This window comes from Colobus angolensis, unplaced genomic scaffold, assembly GCF_000951035.1.
Source record: "Colobus angolensis palliatus isolate OR3802 unplaced genomic scaffold, Cang.pa_1.0 Scaffold37, whole genome shotgun sequence".
Classification (NCBI taxonomy): domain Eukaryota; kingdom Metazoa; phylum Chordata; class Mammalia; order Primates; family Cercopithecidae; genus Colobus; species Colobus angolensis.
Window position 1 is genome coordinate 6,570,738 of NW_012117043.1, and position 17,026 is coordinate 6,587,763.

Below are 17,026 nucleotides of genomic sequence, written 5' to 3' on the forward strand. Positions count from 1 at the left end.
TCAGTTCCACAAACTGGAAGCAGCGGGGTAGCTAGATGGAACTCGAGGTACATCCCATCAAAAATTACACAAAACTGAATCGTCGTCTTTATGCTGAGAAGATGCAGGAAAGGCTTTTCGGTTTGCATCATCGCCAGGGTGGGTAGAATAATTGAGCGGTAAGCTCCCCCACAGGACAGATGGAAAAGATGACGAGAGAGAGAGAGAGAGAGAGAGTGTGTGTGTGTGTGTGTGTGTAAAGGCTGTTGCACTAGCAAGCCTACGGCTAGACAGGACTAGAGTGGAAACTCCAGAGTCTCAGAGGACCTGAGCCTTCAACATCTAAAATAACAACATCAGCTCAAGTTTCTAAGGTTAAGTGCTCACTTTATTTCTTAGCAGAATGCTAACAACTATATGTGTATTAGCTCATTTAATCCTCATGACAACCCTATGGGTTAAGGACCATCATTATCCCCATTTTACAGATAAAGAAAGTGAGGTGGGAAGAAGTTAAATGACCTGCCTAAGGTTACCAAGCTAGTAAACAGATAAGCTGGGTCTAATACCAGACAGACTGAGTGTAAACAACCTACGCTCTTATTAGCAGGCAATATGCTCAGCCAGAGGGATATGAAAACCATACAGCCTGAGGGCCAAAACCGGCAGCCTCCTGATTTTTGTAAATAAAGTTTTACTGGAATATAGCCACGACCATTCATTTTCATATTGTCTTTGGCTGTCATTGTGATAGCATGGCAGAACTGAATGGTTCTAGGAGACCATCTGGGCCACAAAAATAAAAATAGTTATTATCTGGCCTTTTGCAGAAAAAGTTTGCCAGCCCCTATGCTAAGCAGTAAACAAAGAGATTCTCAACTTTCTACCCATGTGCTCCTCCTAAAGGCCAAGTACATTAAGGGACAGCCCAGAATGAACAGGAACTAATGCAGCCAGAAGCTATCCTGAAGTGTCTGGAAGTATCACAATGTTTCAAAAAACAATTATGCAAATGTTGCATTCTGTACCATACTATTTGTTCTAATAGAAAATCTTTGAGACAAACTGGCCAGGCGTGGTGGCTCACACCTGTAATCCCAGCACTTTGGGAGGCTGAGGTGAGCAGATCACGTGAGGCCAGGAGTTTGAGACCAGCCTGGCTAACATGGCAAAACCCCGTCTCTACTAAAAATACAAAAATTATTCAGGCATGGTGGTGCACACCTATATTCCCAGCTACATGGGAGGCTGAGGCAGGAGAATTGCTTGAACCTGGGAAGCGGAGGTTGCAGCAAGCCGAGGTCGCGCCACTATACTCTAGCCTGGGTGACAGAGAAAGACTCCAACCAAAAAAAAAAAAAAAAAAAAACCCAACCAACCAACCATAAAGTCGGAGTGACCTGCCTCAAAGATGTACCATAGTAATTCTTCCCCTCGCTGCCCCACCACCGACAGAGTCTTGCTCTGTCGCCCAGGCTGGTGTGCACTGGTGCAATCTTGGCCCACTGCAACCTCTGCCTCCCAGGTTCAAGCAATTCTCCTCAGTCTTCTGAGTAACTGGGATTACAGGCGCACCGCCAGCACGCCTTGCTAATTTTTGTATTTCTAGTTACAGACAGGGTTTCACCATGTCTGGTTGGCCAGGCTGGTCTCAAACTCCTAACCTCACGATCCACCCACCTCAGCCTCCCAAAGTGCTGGGATTACAGGTGTGAGCCATCGCACCCGGCCATACCATAGTAATTCTACGGCACTACAAACAACTGGTCAGGGCCACCCCAAAGGAGATACCTCAGGATAAACAGCTTAACAACAAACCCAGAATACTTACCCAGAAAGTCTAGATTTGAACCCTGGGCCCCACTGCTGTCTGGCTGAGGGGTCTTACATGTAATTTATGCTCTCCTGGTCTTCCTTACCTAACTTTAAAATAAGGATAATTATCCTACCTCACAGGGCTGTTGGGACAATTACAAGGTCAAAGATACATGAACGGTTCAGGCAAACAGGAGTCCCTAAATCTGAACACAAATGCCAACTTAGCTGGAACGGAAAGCACTGACATCAATACGTCATCCCTTTTTGTTAAGAAAACAAGTCTGTTGATAAAAGAAATGGGGTGCTCTTATTAAAGAATAAAAATCAGCCGAGTGTGGTGGCTCACGCTTGTAATCCCAACACTTTGGGAGGCTGAGGCAGGAGGATCACTTGAGTCCAGAAGTTCGAGACCAGCCTCGGCAACATGGTGAAACCCTGTCTCTACTAAAAATACAAAAAAATTAGCCAGGCATGGTGGTGCGTGCCTGTAGTCCTAGCTACTTGGGAGGCTGAGGTTGGGGAATCACCTGAGTCCCAGAGGCTCAGGCTACAGTGAGCCAAAATTGTGCCGCTGCACTCCAGGCTGGGCAACCATAGTAGACCCTGTCTCTAAATAAATAAGTAAAATTAAAAAACAAAACAACAACAACAAAAAAAACCACTGTTTCCCTATCAGAGAATCTGCAAGCTCCCCTGCAAACTACTCCAGCATTTCATCTCCCTGTTGCTTTCCATACCCTTGTCATTCCATAAGAAAGCTGAGAATAAGATCAGGAAGCCCGTCTCTGATCATTCTATACTCTCACTTACTTTTGCTTAAGTGAAAAACACCTTAAATTGTTTTTTCAATACTAACACTCTATAAGCAAATCTGAAAATATGTACCTCTGCCGCCAATTATAAGAGGCGGTTAGCGACCTCAACAACCCAAAATCTCTAATTTACAACTAATCCACTTTCACAAATTACATCTTCTATAACAGACCACCTAAAAACGACTTCCTGTAAACAAACCACTCTGTTGGGTTTTCTTTCTTTCTTTTTTTTTTCTATTTAATTAAATCCTTATTTTGCTCTTTTACTACAAGAAGCTCACTTTTCACTACATTGGGGCAGAATTTTTTTTCAAGAGACACAGAAATAATCCCCAAATAGAAGCCCAGAGGGGTGCACTGACAGACAGACTGTGGGTCTGTCTGACCTGCCTTCAGTGGCCACTTGCTCATCTAACACTGGCCGGCCTGTGCTCACACAAGGCCCGATGCTGGCTGTTGTCCCAGTAGCTGGATTAAATCAAGAAGGCCGAATGTAAACAGGTATGAAGTTAGTGCTCTGGAGCACACAGGAAGGAGTATTTAAATCTCCTTGGAGGTGGTGGGCAAGGAAGGTGTTGATCCTTTTAGCGTCAGGCCAAGTGTCTTGACTTCTCCAAACTCCGCTTGAAGGTGACCACCACTTCATTCTAGTTTGCAAGGCCCAAGTTCCCAGAAACCCCCTTAGTCACAGGCAAACCCAGACAACCAGTCACCCTACCTGCCCTGCCCAGGTCTTCTCTCTACAAGGAGGAATCATCATAATACTGAGTTGGCTTGTGCTCTGGCTCCCATGCTCCCCGTTCTTTTTCCTTTCTTTCTTTTTTTTTTTTTTTTTGAGACAGAGTCTCACACTGTCACCCGGGCTGGAGTGCAGTGGCACGATCTCGGCTCACTGCAACGTCTGCCTCCCGGGTTCGAGAGATTCTTCTGCCTCAGCCTCCCGAGTAGCTGGGATGACAGGCGCCCACTACCATGCTCAGCTAATTTTTTGCATTTTTAGTAGAGACGGGGTTTCATCATGTTGGTCAGGCTGGTCTCAAACTCCCAACCTCGTGATTTGCCCGCCTCGGCCTCCCAAAGTGCTGGGATTACAGGCGTGAGCCACCACGCCCGTCCCCGACTCTCTTTCATCTGTCTCCCACTCACTACTTGCACCAAGTAATCATCAACCTTTCATGGTAACAGCCCCTCCATCAGATTCTTCCTTCCTGGAAACATCAATGGTCACACAAACGTGCCACAAAGAAGAAAGGCCCATCACCTAGGCTGCAGAAGGTATGTGGCCTTGCAGCAAATCAAATCCCACTTTGCCAGTAACTCAACTTAGGAAGACAACACAAAGTGGAGGAAGAAATGGAAGCAGCATAAACAAATTCAATCTATTCCATCTCCTATTTATTTTATGCAAAGTTTTCCTGGTCCTTATTAATGCCAGCTTTTCCTCCGCCATTTAATCTCTGCTTCCATTTCATTCTTAGAGGCCTGTGATTATTCTAATTCGGCATTTGGATGACTTCATTTCCGCTCAAGTACACCCAGGTCAACTTGGATAGAAAAGAAAGAGGAGGAGAAGAAAAATAATCAGCTAAAAGCTATTAAATATCATCCGTGTGCTTCATGATTGGTTTTAAAGGCAGTGGTGAGGTTAGCAACAGCCAGAAACTCAACCCTTCCGCCTCTTCCTGCATATTAACATTTTTTTCTGGGGCTCTCACTAATATGGCTTTGAATGTAAATAAAGTACAGATTGGCAGCCCACTTTTAGCTAATTCACAAATACCAAGTCTGAATATACGGAGCTGTAAAAATTTAGAGGGTGGTAACTCGACAAATCCGGCCGGTCTACAGAGAGACTATTTCTAAGAGGACAAAAGAAGAAAATAAAGAAGGAAAATGGAAGAAAAAGAAAAGCATACAGGACCTGTATAAGGGGGTATCCTACTGATGGTGGGGGGCGGGCGGGAATCTCCATATCAATGTTCACTCCACCGAACAACAGAGTTCGATTTCAATGCCAAGTCTAAATGAACTGTGCTTTCTCTTCCATAAGAACCACCCCTTGCACCCACTGGCACAAGCTTGAACCATGATTTCTGGTACACTTTCAGTTCCCACTGAACTACATCTAGGGAGAAAAAGGCTTTATTTTCTCATGCTAACAACTCCCTTGTAAGTGACGTCTTCAGAGGGCCCAGGAGGACTCTGGGAAGGTGAGCTGGTGGAAGGACTTCATACCCACCCCCGCCCCTACCCACACATTAACTCCTTTGTGCCCAAGGGCTCCCCGACCGCTGGGTCTCCTCTCCTTGCCCCAGCAGAAAAAGTAAATACAGCTAAATCATACCAGGAAATGCGGTCAAACAGCAAAGCTGAAGTTTGAGCCTCGTTCTTCTATTGAGCCTTGTTCCTCTACCTGCTATGCAAATGCACGTGGCATTTGATAAGCATAATCTCAAAGTTTTCCCAGCTTGCTACCCAGAAGGCATCCTATTCTTCTATTTGTATATTTTAAAACACTGTTTGCTGACGAGTTGATGGGTGCAGCACACCAACATGGCACAAGTATACATATGTAACAAACCTGCACGTTATGCACATGTACCCTAGAACTTAAAGTATAATAAAAAATAAATAAATAAATAAATAAAACACTGTTAACAGAGCAATAATAATGTCTGATACCTTTGCCTAACAACAGCTGGCTATATTTTATATACTAAGAGGGAAATGGGAAGTTTTCCTAGAAACCCACTATCTATTTCAGGATCTCCTTTTTGAAGCAAAAATACGAAAATTTAAGGGAAGTGACGTTAGGGTGCTCAATCTTTAGAACTCGATAACCTCCACTGGCTTCAGCGGAAATCAGTCTACGGAGGAAAAGTTTACCAGGAAAACACAAAGCTGTTCAGCAGGAGGGTCTACCTGCAAACGCCCAGGATCGTATTACTCATGGGTAAGGCTTGTTTGCCTCTGCCACCTGGCCTAGAAGGTGGAGGAGGCAGATGAAGCAGGATTCTCCTGTCTACTCACTGTGCTGTTTCCCACTGAGCAGCCTGGCCAGGGGTCAAGGGGCAAATAAAGTCCCCTCCCCTTCTGACACACTTCTAGAGGGAGAAGCTGACACAAACCAGGCAGAAAATTAATAAAACATGGGGACAGTGTTGGCTTTGTTCTGGGCCATTAGAGGAAGAAAATTTAAACACAAAAGTAGCCTTCAGCCAGGAAAGAGAGAGCACATGGTCCTTCCTGGTCCAGCCTACAATTGTCGTTGAAGAAGGTCTGAAGAGCAACACCCAGGCTCTCCAGAGAAAGGTGGAGCAGAGGACGGGGTGAGGCCCGGGAGGCTGACCACTCCCCGGACAACCCACCTGCACAAACCACTTCAGAGGACGAAGCCACATGGGAGCTCAGATGTCCACAAAGGACACGTAAGACTTTTGTTTTCCAGGCCTCCTCTGAGAGAACCACACGGCACAGAGCTCTGTTTATCTATGACACACATTGAAAGCAAGAAAACACTACCTGAGGATCACAGTCCACTCTCAGGCTTATTTATCCTCTCACAGATCTCATGCCTTTTAAATTTCAAAGGGCTTTATGAGATTTTTCTTCCAGGTATGACTCTCCTCACACATACCAGGTATGACTCTCCTCACACACACAGTATCAAAAGGGGTATCTGAGTGGGGGCCATGAATGCAGCTTCGCACCTGCACAGAAAACCCTGGAGCTGGGAAGTCACAGGCACTCAGCACTTCTCAGTCCGCACTCTCCAACGATCGCCCACACTGGCTGGATAAACGGGAAGGTCTCATTACATTAAAAAACCAATTCACCCCTGTTTTCTTTTTTCTTCCCCCAAAAAGCTTTCACGCACCACTCTCCGGAGCTCAAGTTAACTTTTATGGGCCCCCACACAGCCCCAATCCGACGCAAAGGGCTCCAAGGATCCTTTAACCTGGTTTCCACGGGGATCTCCCACTTTGACGAGACCTCAAGAGCCGTTAACTTTCCAGGCCGGTTCCTGGAAGGCCTTTTCCTCCCGGCCACCACAGTGAGGGGCTGGCACAGGAAGGGGTTAAAGCCCTCATGTCAAACCACAAACTCGGGCACTGGCCCAGAAGGGACATGGGAACCAGAGCAGCCCGTGATAAAGGCCGGATTGTAGCAGCCCACTGAATTGGAAATGACTTGTAGGCCTAATGAAACAGAACTTTGGCAGTAACACAGAATGAAAGGAATGGCACAATAAAAGGCAGGAACAAAGGGTGCAGAGTCGTTTCAGCTTAGCAAAATAAGCTCACTTTGTTGTTGGGGAAAGCCAAAGCCGATTAGGATAAACCAATGACTAAGCATAAGTCTTCCAAACTAATTACACAGTTCACCATGTGAAGTATAATTGGAAGCCTCCAAATGCGGGCTGCTTTGCTTTCACAGGAGTTCTAGAAAGTGAGAATTACCTAGCGAGCTCGGCACTGAGCTGCTCTATCATTGCCGGGAACAGCTGAAAGGTGCGGAACCCCTCCATCCGGGACGAAGCCGAGAATTCATTAAGTTTAAAGGCCTCTTTTTGATCTCCGAAATCCTATAAGTGAGAATTTAAGCAACCGGTACTTGAAGGAGGGGTCTGAAGGGGAGAAGGAGGAAGCCCGTGTATGTGGAGTGTCTTTGATCCAGTGCGTTTTAATTACCAGGCTGGGCTCTTCCGGTTGGCTCTGCCGGGAGAACAGTGCAGAACAGGCCGCCTCGTCGTCAGGGTCTGTACGGGCATATCTGGAGCATCATTTACCTGCCATTTTTTGGAATGGCCTATATACATCATTCCTGTGTGTATGAAATCAGGAACACAGATAACGTCCACTAAGAAACCCAGGGCAGTAAAACAAATTACTGTACATCACCGTTTTTGACAAATGAACAAAATCTGCTCCTTCTAAGAAAGAGGCTGCTTGGTGGTAAAGTGGGAGGTGGGGCTTATAAACAGGAAAAAGGGGTGAGGGGTAGGTTGTACACAAACAAGTGACTATCCAGGCTTTCCTCAGCATGGGCTGTGTGATCTTGGAGAACTTCCTCACCTTTCTCAACATCAGCCTCATCACCTACATAATAGATTTGCCAACCATCTCACTTGACATCCTTGAGAAGCACATTGTAAAATGCATTAGAAAGCTTAGCACCAGTAACTCCAATTCAGAAATAGCACACAGTAAAAGGATCTTCATAGTAAAACCTGGACCTCAAAAATTCCGAGTTTCATTAATTACATCTAGCCGGTGAAATACGGAGATGGAAATACTATAACAGTTTTTCTGGCTCTTACTCATAGGATGAAGTTCCAGTTTATAAATAGTGGCTTTTTCCAAATAAAGAATCCCTTCACAGTCCCTGCGTCATGAAGTCCCAAAATAAACTCTAACATGGTTTAGACTGCTGATTATATACCATGCTTATTACTACTGACAATGTATTATTTTGGTTATAGCCTATAGATACCTTAGATTATAATCTATCCATCCTATTAATGTCTGAATACTTTACTACATTACTGACTTTTCAAGCTTAAAACTAACCTTAGGAATCATTCAGTCCAGGGGTCAGCAAACTATGGTCCACAGACCAAATCTGGTTCATCACCTGTTTTGGTAAATAAAGTTTTATTGGCACACAGCTACATGCATCTGTTTACCTGCTGGCGATGGCTGCTTTCATCCTGCAAGAGCAGAAGTGAGTAGCTGCAACAAGGACTACACGGATTGCAAAGCTGCAAATATTTACTATCTGGCCCTTTTTATGTTTTCCAACCCCTTTCCTGAGAAGAGAAACTGAGGCCAGCAAAGGAACAACCTGTCAAGCTGTCCCAGGGAAGTCAGTCCACTGTCAGGCCCAGCATGAAGCCCTGGAGTATCTGCTGCCTTACCCTTCTCCAAGGTCAGACAACACCGGAACATCTACCTGGGGGTGGGAGTGGCCATCCTCACCCCTGGGTAGCTCATGGTGACTTGTGGATTCTGCCAACGTGTTAGCTGTTAACCTCAGTTGGCAGAGTCCTTACGCCAGTGGCCATGCTTCATGACCTCATCTTAAATATAAACAAGTAACGATGTCTCTAACCTGGGGGAAGAGGGGGTGAATTTTCTGGGAGGAAGGTGGAAGAAAAACACAAAAGAGTTTACAAGCCTCCAATTTAAGTTATTTAAAGCTCCCGGTGTGTCATTCTGTACCCACTCCACTTACAGTAATGACATATTTAAACTCCCTTAGCTCAGCCCCTTGATAACAGTCTTACCCATCTTGATTGCCACCTGAAATAAACAGTTGAAGCAGCTGCCACCTCGGGCACGGTGGGATGGGGAGGAGAGGAATGACGGCAAGGAGACCTAAAAAGAGAGTGGTACACCTTGCATGGAGGCTGTGAAAGGAAAGTTCTAGACTTGGAGGAAAAGGAAGTAGGGTGTAAATTCTGGCTCTTACACTGTCTTACCTGGGTGACCTCTGCGGACACTCAGCCTCCCTGGCCCTGACTGTCTACCTTCACCAAATGGACTGAATGATACCAATATCTGTTGCACAGGTAAAAAGAGGTGATGAATGTCCAGGTCCCCAGCACTCCGGGCACACGGAAGGGCACAATATCTTCCTGTCCTTTGCCTCCTGCTCACCCTCAGTCCATCTTGGGGGCTGATCAGCAGTGGGAACAGGGCGGAGAGTTCAGATGCTGTTATCAGACAAGCCTGGAGGGGGAGTCCACACCCAGCTCTACCTCCTGGAGGGCTGTGACCTTGAGTCCAAGAGACAATTCCACCAAGACCCCACTTAACAGTCTGCAACCTGGTGAATACCACTACCAGCCCCCCAGAGAAAAATTAAATGAGATAATATGAATAAATGGCCTGGCCTAGTATCCCACACTTTGCACTCACTATAAATAATAAAATTACATCTCATTAAATTGCAGTCGGTTAAAGATAGTCCAAAACAATTTCACACACTTAGAAATGTGTGTCCACAGGGGTGTGCACATGTGTGTGAATATACTTCATGCAAGTGTGTGTCTGTGTGTGTGCATATTCATTCTGTTTCCTGCAACGAGAATATAAAGTACCGAAGGGGAGAGGCAGTCTGTCAATGTACTTGTTACCTCCTTTCACAACCACTGGATTTACTCACTGTACTGCTCCCAAGGCCCAGCAGCAGAGACTCCCTGACTTTGATCATTCTGGATTCAAATAAGTTACGCCAGAATCCTGAGAGGTGGTGAGTCCTGCCCAAGGGGACACATACAGTAATACCAGCCACCAGCCAAATGAGAAATAAGCTATTCTGAAGACAGACACAAATAATGCACAGAGCCTATGCATGAAAAAAAAAGCTACTAAAATATGAGCATTGAAGAGCATTATGACTTTGACACCTTCAAAAGTCTCCTTGGTCTTTTAATAAAACACTTGATAAGTCTGCACATCCCGCCAGAGTCCACAAACATTACTGCAAAATTAACTGGGCAGCTTCAGACCCGGCGAGTGCCATGCCAGGGAAGATGGTTTGTGACTGCTTCTCAGACAAAAGGACAACTGTTCTAAGGACAGCAATGGTAGCCACTGTGGGCATGGCCAAAGCTTGCAGTGTATCTTACTGCAGGCATACTGGGTCACAATGACAAGTGTTAATGAAAAACAACAGAGAGAGAAGCAGAAATAGAGAAAGGAAGAAAGAGAGAGAGAGAAAGAAACCAAGGCTTGGGGACGTGCAGAGATGTGCTACGTGTTGGCAAGTAGAAGCCTGTTTGGAATACTCTAAAAGCCCATCTGGGCAGCACCGACTTTCCTGACACGAATAGGCCCACGAGATTCCAAGGCAGGTTATGGCTCGAAAAAGAAATCCCACTTCAAGTTTGCAAACACTACCCCTGGACTTGTTTTAAAAGCAAAAAGATACCAAACAGGGCTCATCCTCCAGAGCTTTCCATTATGCAAGCCGGACCTGTCTCGTTTAATTATTTCCAATCCCTCTCCCTAGGCAGGGTGGGGCTGGGGGATGGACAAATCCCCCTGACTGCTTTAAATCAGTCTGGGAGAGAGAAGTGCTGTAACGTACATAGTCATCAGCACACTTGGCTATTCTTTAGACCCAGCCAGAATGAATCCATCCCCAGCGGACAATACCGGAAAGGGCCATGGGGGAGGCCTTTTCAAAACCAACCTGGAAGGGCAGCTCAGAGCCACTCAGAATGCAAGGCTGGGCTGGAGGAGGTTGGCTTTCTCTTTGTTGCACGGTCTCCTATCCAGGCAGAAATTAATACCAGAGACAAGAACATCTCCATTTTGAGGCTGAATAAAGGTCATGGCCCTCATCCCAGACAGTAGTTCACAAAGGTCACACCTGGGGACAGGGTCATAGCTGCCCATCACCCTGGGCAAACCAACAGCACAGAACCTTCAGCCTGGCCAGTGGGCGGCTGTGCCTTTGTACCCATGGCAAACACGACAGCCATCGTGGGAGGAACAAGTGACGGAGCTTAGCATGGACACTGTGTCTTCTCAGTACGCCTCAGCAGCTCTCTCCCACATCAGCCCTTCGGCAGGGAAGACCCAGACCTGTGCAGGAGGGGACTGTTCCAGACCTGGGCTCCCACGCAATGTCCGCAATTACTCAATGACACAGGACGCAGCCTCCTTGAACCTGCCGTTTCCACAGGAGCCAGAGGAGGGTGGTATACACAAAAGCCAACAAGGGTCAGCCCCACTAAGGCAACAGGGCCATCTAAGGAATGTGTCATCCTCAGCAAGAACCCACTCTCAAGGCATCATCTCCCTTCACCCACTAGAAAGAGGCCAAATTAAACACATCACCCATGGTGACCTGTCCTATCTGTCTGACTCTATCATACACACACCTTCTCACACTCCGTTTCCTGGCTGCTGGGGGGCTCTTGGGTTGGTCCCAGTCTGTTCCAGAAGCAGCACCCAGGGGATAATTTTACTGCTGTCTCCACAGACATTCAAGTCAGAGAATGCTGACAGGTACCGGCCTCGCATCTTTTCCGAGTCTCCTTGGGCATTTGACAGGGGAGGGTTCAGCTGCAAAGGGCCCCAGGGAGTCTCAGCTCTCAATGCATTTTCCAAACAGGCACAGAAGGGAGAAGCCCAGCACCAACCTGCAGGCCTCTAGCAGCTTCTGTGGGAGCTCCTGCCCTGCAAGTCACAGCCCCACATCCCTCCCCAGCCACCATCACCACCAGCTCCCGGCCCAGGCCCCACGTGGCAGCAAACGCCAGCAAAACTGCTCTAAAAGGCCACTCTGTCTGCTCCTGCCAGCACGTGGGACATCACACCAAATGCAAGCCAGACTCTTCCATCTCAGCTTCTGCTGAATTTCACTTAAATTGTGATGGCCAGGTTCAAGGACAAGGTTCTTGAGGACACAGCTGTAGCAGGGGCGGGGGCCACGGCAGCCTCTTCTTAGGACTGACGAGACTACTTCTGGCATGTGTCATCCAACCCCATCCAGCGCTTACCTTGCCAAACTGCTCGAAATATTGCTTTACATCTTCCACTACTGTGTTCGCAGATAACCCGCCTACAAATATTTTCTTTGTTCTTGTGACCATCTGCAAGAAATGACAAGAGAAAGGCATGGGTGAACCAGGTTATCTAAAGCAGTGCTCAAGAGGCTGCTGAAAGAAACCACTTTCCACATTTCTCTAGGAAGGCAATTTTAGATATATTCAAGCTGCATGACACGGGCGTTTAGATGTCTAAGGATGCTAGAGACAGTCACTCTGCATATCTCAGGCATTCAGATGGCAACCTAAAAGTCTGAGTTTCATACAGACACAGAGACTTCAGAACCTCATTGGCCACAACACACAACTTCATTCTGATGGACTAGCAAAAACAGAAAAATCACATGTCAAGCTATTTTAAAGCTAAGAGATGTGAATAAAACAGACCTAAACGCATAAAAACTGCTGCCCAGAAACTATCCACAACACCTGTCAACAAGAAATGCACATGATTCAAAACTATGCGCAGACTGTCTACGCTGAGCTGTTTGAGTTAGGTGCTGGTATACGTCTGCAAGCAACACAGACGCTGACCTCGCAATCTGAGGACCATCCTGCAAGCTCTGTCCAGGATTCCTCCTCTTGATTTCCTGTGATTCACCTTGATTCACCCTGCACCCAGTCAAGCCCAGCTAATCCCCAGATCCCTACACCTTTGTTCCTGCAGGTCCTTCTCCTTGGGGGTGCCTCTCCACTCCTAAACCTAACTACGGCAAATTGTAACCTTCCTCCAGGATCCAGCACATTTCTGCAAAACTCAAAATAGTTATTTATCATTCCAGCCAGGAGCTAGTCCACCCTTTTCTGAAATCCCCTAACAGTGCCTCTGTATCCCTGTCTTAGCACTCACTGCTCTCCACCTTGTATGAAGTTACTTCCTCCTCCAGACAATAAGCTCTTGACTCCTCTACAAATCCTCCACCAGGCCAGGCACAGCATCAGGCACATAGAAGCCAACACTGAGTGTTTTGCGGATGCACGCGTGAAAAAAATGTGGCCACATTTCCGAATCCCATCAGCTTCAAAGCCAAAGGAGTAGGAAGCTCAATGACATTAACTGCTCAGAGTGGGAACCAAAATCTTACATATAGGAGCCAAAAATCAAGAAAATAAATTTCTTTCTAAAGATTGAGTTTAGGCTATGTGCCATTTTAGTTTTACTGTCACAATAAAAAAAATAAAAGGACAATGACATTAACTGTTCAGAGTGGGAAGACAAAATCTTACACGTAGGAGCCGAAATCAAGAAAATAAATTTCTTGATTTCGTTCAAAATCAAGAAAATAAAACTCAGTTCTAAACTGAGTTTAGACTATGTGGCATTTTAGTTTTATGGTCACAATACAAAATTGTAGTATTTGATGGGTGAGGGTCTGACCAGTTTCTTGGCGTATAATCAACACACAATGTCATCTGTGTCTACTGCAACTCGACGTGATGTAGGATGCTGAAGCACAGGAGCCATGGCTGCCTGGATCAGTCATCACGGAGGCTCCTGGCACATCTGCTGAGTGAATGAGTGAACCAACCCACCTCAACAGGAGCCTGAGGTGAGTGACACCAGGGGGCACAGTGGTTACTGGCAGACTGTGCTGTAGGGTACTGGAAATTCAGCTCCTGGGTCTAACTCTGGGTGTGACCCTGGGCAGGACTCGCTTCCTCCTAGGTATGAGTTTTCTGCAGCATGAGATGCTGGGCCAGGGCTCCAAGGTCCCACCTAATGCCCAATTCCAATGAATCCATGAGCATCATAGCCATGATGCAGAGAGGCTGGCAGACTTCAGGGAGCTCTTGCTTTAGCTTAGTAGCTCCCACAGAAGACACAGGCCACCACAGCCTGCTGGTTGACTCCAAACTTAAATATCCTTGTCATAGACCTTCCATAGAGGACGTTGTTCTAACAACTCAGTATACCACCTACTCCCTACTTCCTCCTACCTATTAGAACGAAGCAGTGGCTTGCTCATGTGTTTAAAGCTGGGATTGACTGTTTTTTCACCTCTTTTCAGATGAATGGGGGATTAGATGAGATAGTGCACGTGAAAAACTCTATGAAGATCCTACAACTGTGCACAGCACTGAGCTCCAAGTACTTCTCATGACCTAGTAGGCCTGTTACGCTCACTCATTATTGTCCATCTCTCTTCTCACCCATTCCTTAAGTCTCCCTGGTAAATCAAGGTCACTTGAATGGCAAAATTCCATCAAGCCCTTTCCAGATTTAAATCTCTCCCTACACTCATGAATCACCAAATTTTACTAAGCTAACTTTCCTAATGTATTCATTCAACAGATACATTAAGTGCAAGGTGCTGGAGCTTACATTCTAATAGAATGTGGAATGTAATCCAGTATAAAACGAAGATATAATGATTAGCCTACCATACAAGGTTCCTGTTAGGAGTAAATTAAGTAACATACGCCTAAGTGTCTAGCAGGGCATTGTGTAGTCGCTAAATAAATGGCCACTGTAACTGAATCCAAAGTCAGTTACTAGATTCATCTGTCAAGCTCAGAACTAAACACGCAGCGAAAGAACACATTACACAAAAATGTGCCTTTGAAAGGGCATCTCTTACTGCCCTATTGTCTTCCACTATAATTTCAAAAACACTTTCCTGCATCTCTACATGCTTTTAGATGGGCAAAGATTCCCAATAGTTTAATTGTAGATTTTTCATTCCTTTTTTTCCCTTACCCCAGCCAAGTAATTAAATATCTGTAAAGAAACACTAATGTGATCTATCAACATGTACTAGTAGAGTTCTCAACTTGAAGAAACTCTAGAGAGCCATACTATAACCTGAATCCCACGGTCTCATTTACACACTGTTGAGAGTCGGGCGGGTATACAGCAGTCCTGTCTATATTCCAAACGTTCATGTGGACCCAGAGAATTCAACAAACAACATGTCTTCATTCCAAATAACAGAAGTCAACAGATTGTTCATTCCCCAGTAACTGGTGAAACGAAAATATCTCTTCATACACCCTCCACCGTTGCCTTATAGCCATAAACCTGCCTAGGCAGAGCCCTAAACACGGAGGCAGCCATCCAGCTATAAATCTACACAGTCCCCAAAAAGCCTTTAAAATACTTTAAAAAAAGAAGGATGAGAAATTCCAGGTCCTAGACAATGCACCAAAACGTCCAAGTTACTAAAACATCCTCCTCCTCAGCAAACACTGAAAGAAAGTGTTTTAATCAAAACCTTCCAAACGTGAAAAGGCCAGTGGAAACATGGGCAACCCTTGGTTAGCTGCTCACCAGTGTCTCGGCTTTAGGAGAAGGGAGCACAGCTGCAGGGGCGACAGGGCTGTGTGCAGTGACCTCTCCCGCCAGGGGCGTGCTGGGGGAAATGGAAGTGATTTACTTTGAGAATCCTGCCAGCATGACTGCCAAATGGACTGTGGCCTGCTCCACAATTTGCATTCTGGTGAGGGACATGGGAGGCAGAGGACCCTAGACTCACACATTCTTCTCTCGGTCTCCTTGCCATCTCCATGGCTACTGAGGAGGGCAGGAAGGGGCTGGGGCTGGGATGTTGTGTCCTGACTCTCAGTGGGGCTAAATGGAGGTCCTCTAATTCCCATCAATACTATGCAAGGTTTCTATGGACACGTGAGGGTGCACGCACATGTACATGCACATGCATGGGTGTGTGTTTGGATCAACTCCAGTCCCACTCCTTGAGTCTTGGCCTCTATTTGCTTAAGGAACCATTCAGTATCCCCGTAGCTTTAACCCTGGATACAGTGAGCTGGACAAGGTTCCTAGGACCCCGGGCTCTATATTCCTTTTGGGTTATTAAAAAAAAAAAAAAAATCCTCTTTACTCACTGAAGACAGAGCCACCTGTTTCCCTCCTATGATCAGCCCTTCAGGTAGCTATTTCCTAGCCTGCAGCCTTAACACTGGTAGAGTACCCATACAGGTACAAGGAAGCAGCCACTGCATCTCAAAATGCTCAGATGGCCCCACTCAGCTCCACAGTGAACCGAGATGGAGAGCCACCCATCTGTTTCAGGGAGCTCAGTCCAAAATCCATTAGGAAACTGATCTTAAATTTCCTCTGCTTAGAGTTTCTAGTGGAGAGGTTGCAGATAACATTTGAGTATGTGAGTGCTTCCCACCATTAGAGACACCAGATACCTACCCGACAACCTTGCACCATGTGGGGACAGCCCCCTCTCCCAGCAGGCACCCCTCCTTTTATGGTTTAAGGTGTCACTCTGGGAAGCAGGAGATGTGCACGTGTGCGTGTGCGCGCTCTTGCCTGTGTGCACAAAGGGCAGTGGGGAGTGTTCAGGCTCTCACAAATCATTGCTGGAAAGTTCTGCATCTAGACCTGTAATTTAACTAAACACCGCTGCTCTCCACATACCCCTTGGCTCCATAAAGAAAACCCCAGCACCCATTCCAGTTCGGAAAATTGCTGTTTACACATAAGAACTGGCCAAAGCCAGTACTAACCAGAGCTGCAAAGAGCACTCCACCTCCCTGCCTCTAAACAGAGAGCTGGCTTTTTATGTTTAAAAAATTCCCTTTTAAAAAATGTGTTTCCATCAGAAATGGTCACTAGGAACGGGGCCACTGTTTGTATTTTTATAAAATAGGATAAAGCAAATGGGGTGTATGTGTGTGTGTGTGTTGTGTGTGCTGTGTGTGTTTTGTGTGTGTGTTGAAGGCAGAGTGGGGTAAGGGGAGGTTAGAAAAGAGAAACTACTTTTAAAAATGAGATTAAAGGGAAAACTTAATTCCAACAGCACTGGCCTAAAGATATTCGTTATCACACAAGGAAAACAAAAACAAAACAAACACCAAAAAAACACAAATATTTCTTAACCCGAAC

At 46.1% G+C, this 17,026-nt stretch overlaps 1 protein-coding gene across 3 annotated transcripts in view; it reads right to left on the reverse strand.

Annotated features, from left to right (window-relative positions):
• MSI2 (musashi RNA-binding protein 2) overlaps positions 1-17,026 on the reverse strand; it is a 435,331-nt gene that overhangs the window by 275,024 nt on the left and 143,281 nt on the right. For all 3 annotated transcript variants that reach the window (XM_011953723.1, XM_011953722.1, XM_011953724.1), the window contains one exon: positions 12,127-12,219. In XM_011953723.1, the coding sequence (XP_011809113.1) occupies positions 12,127-12,219 (93 nt within the window). The remainder of the gene's footprint in view (positions 1-12,126; positions 12,220-17,026) is intronic.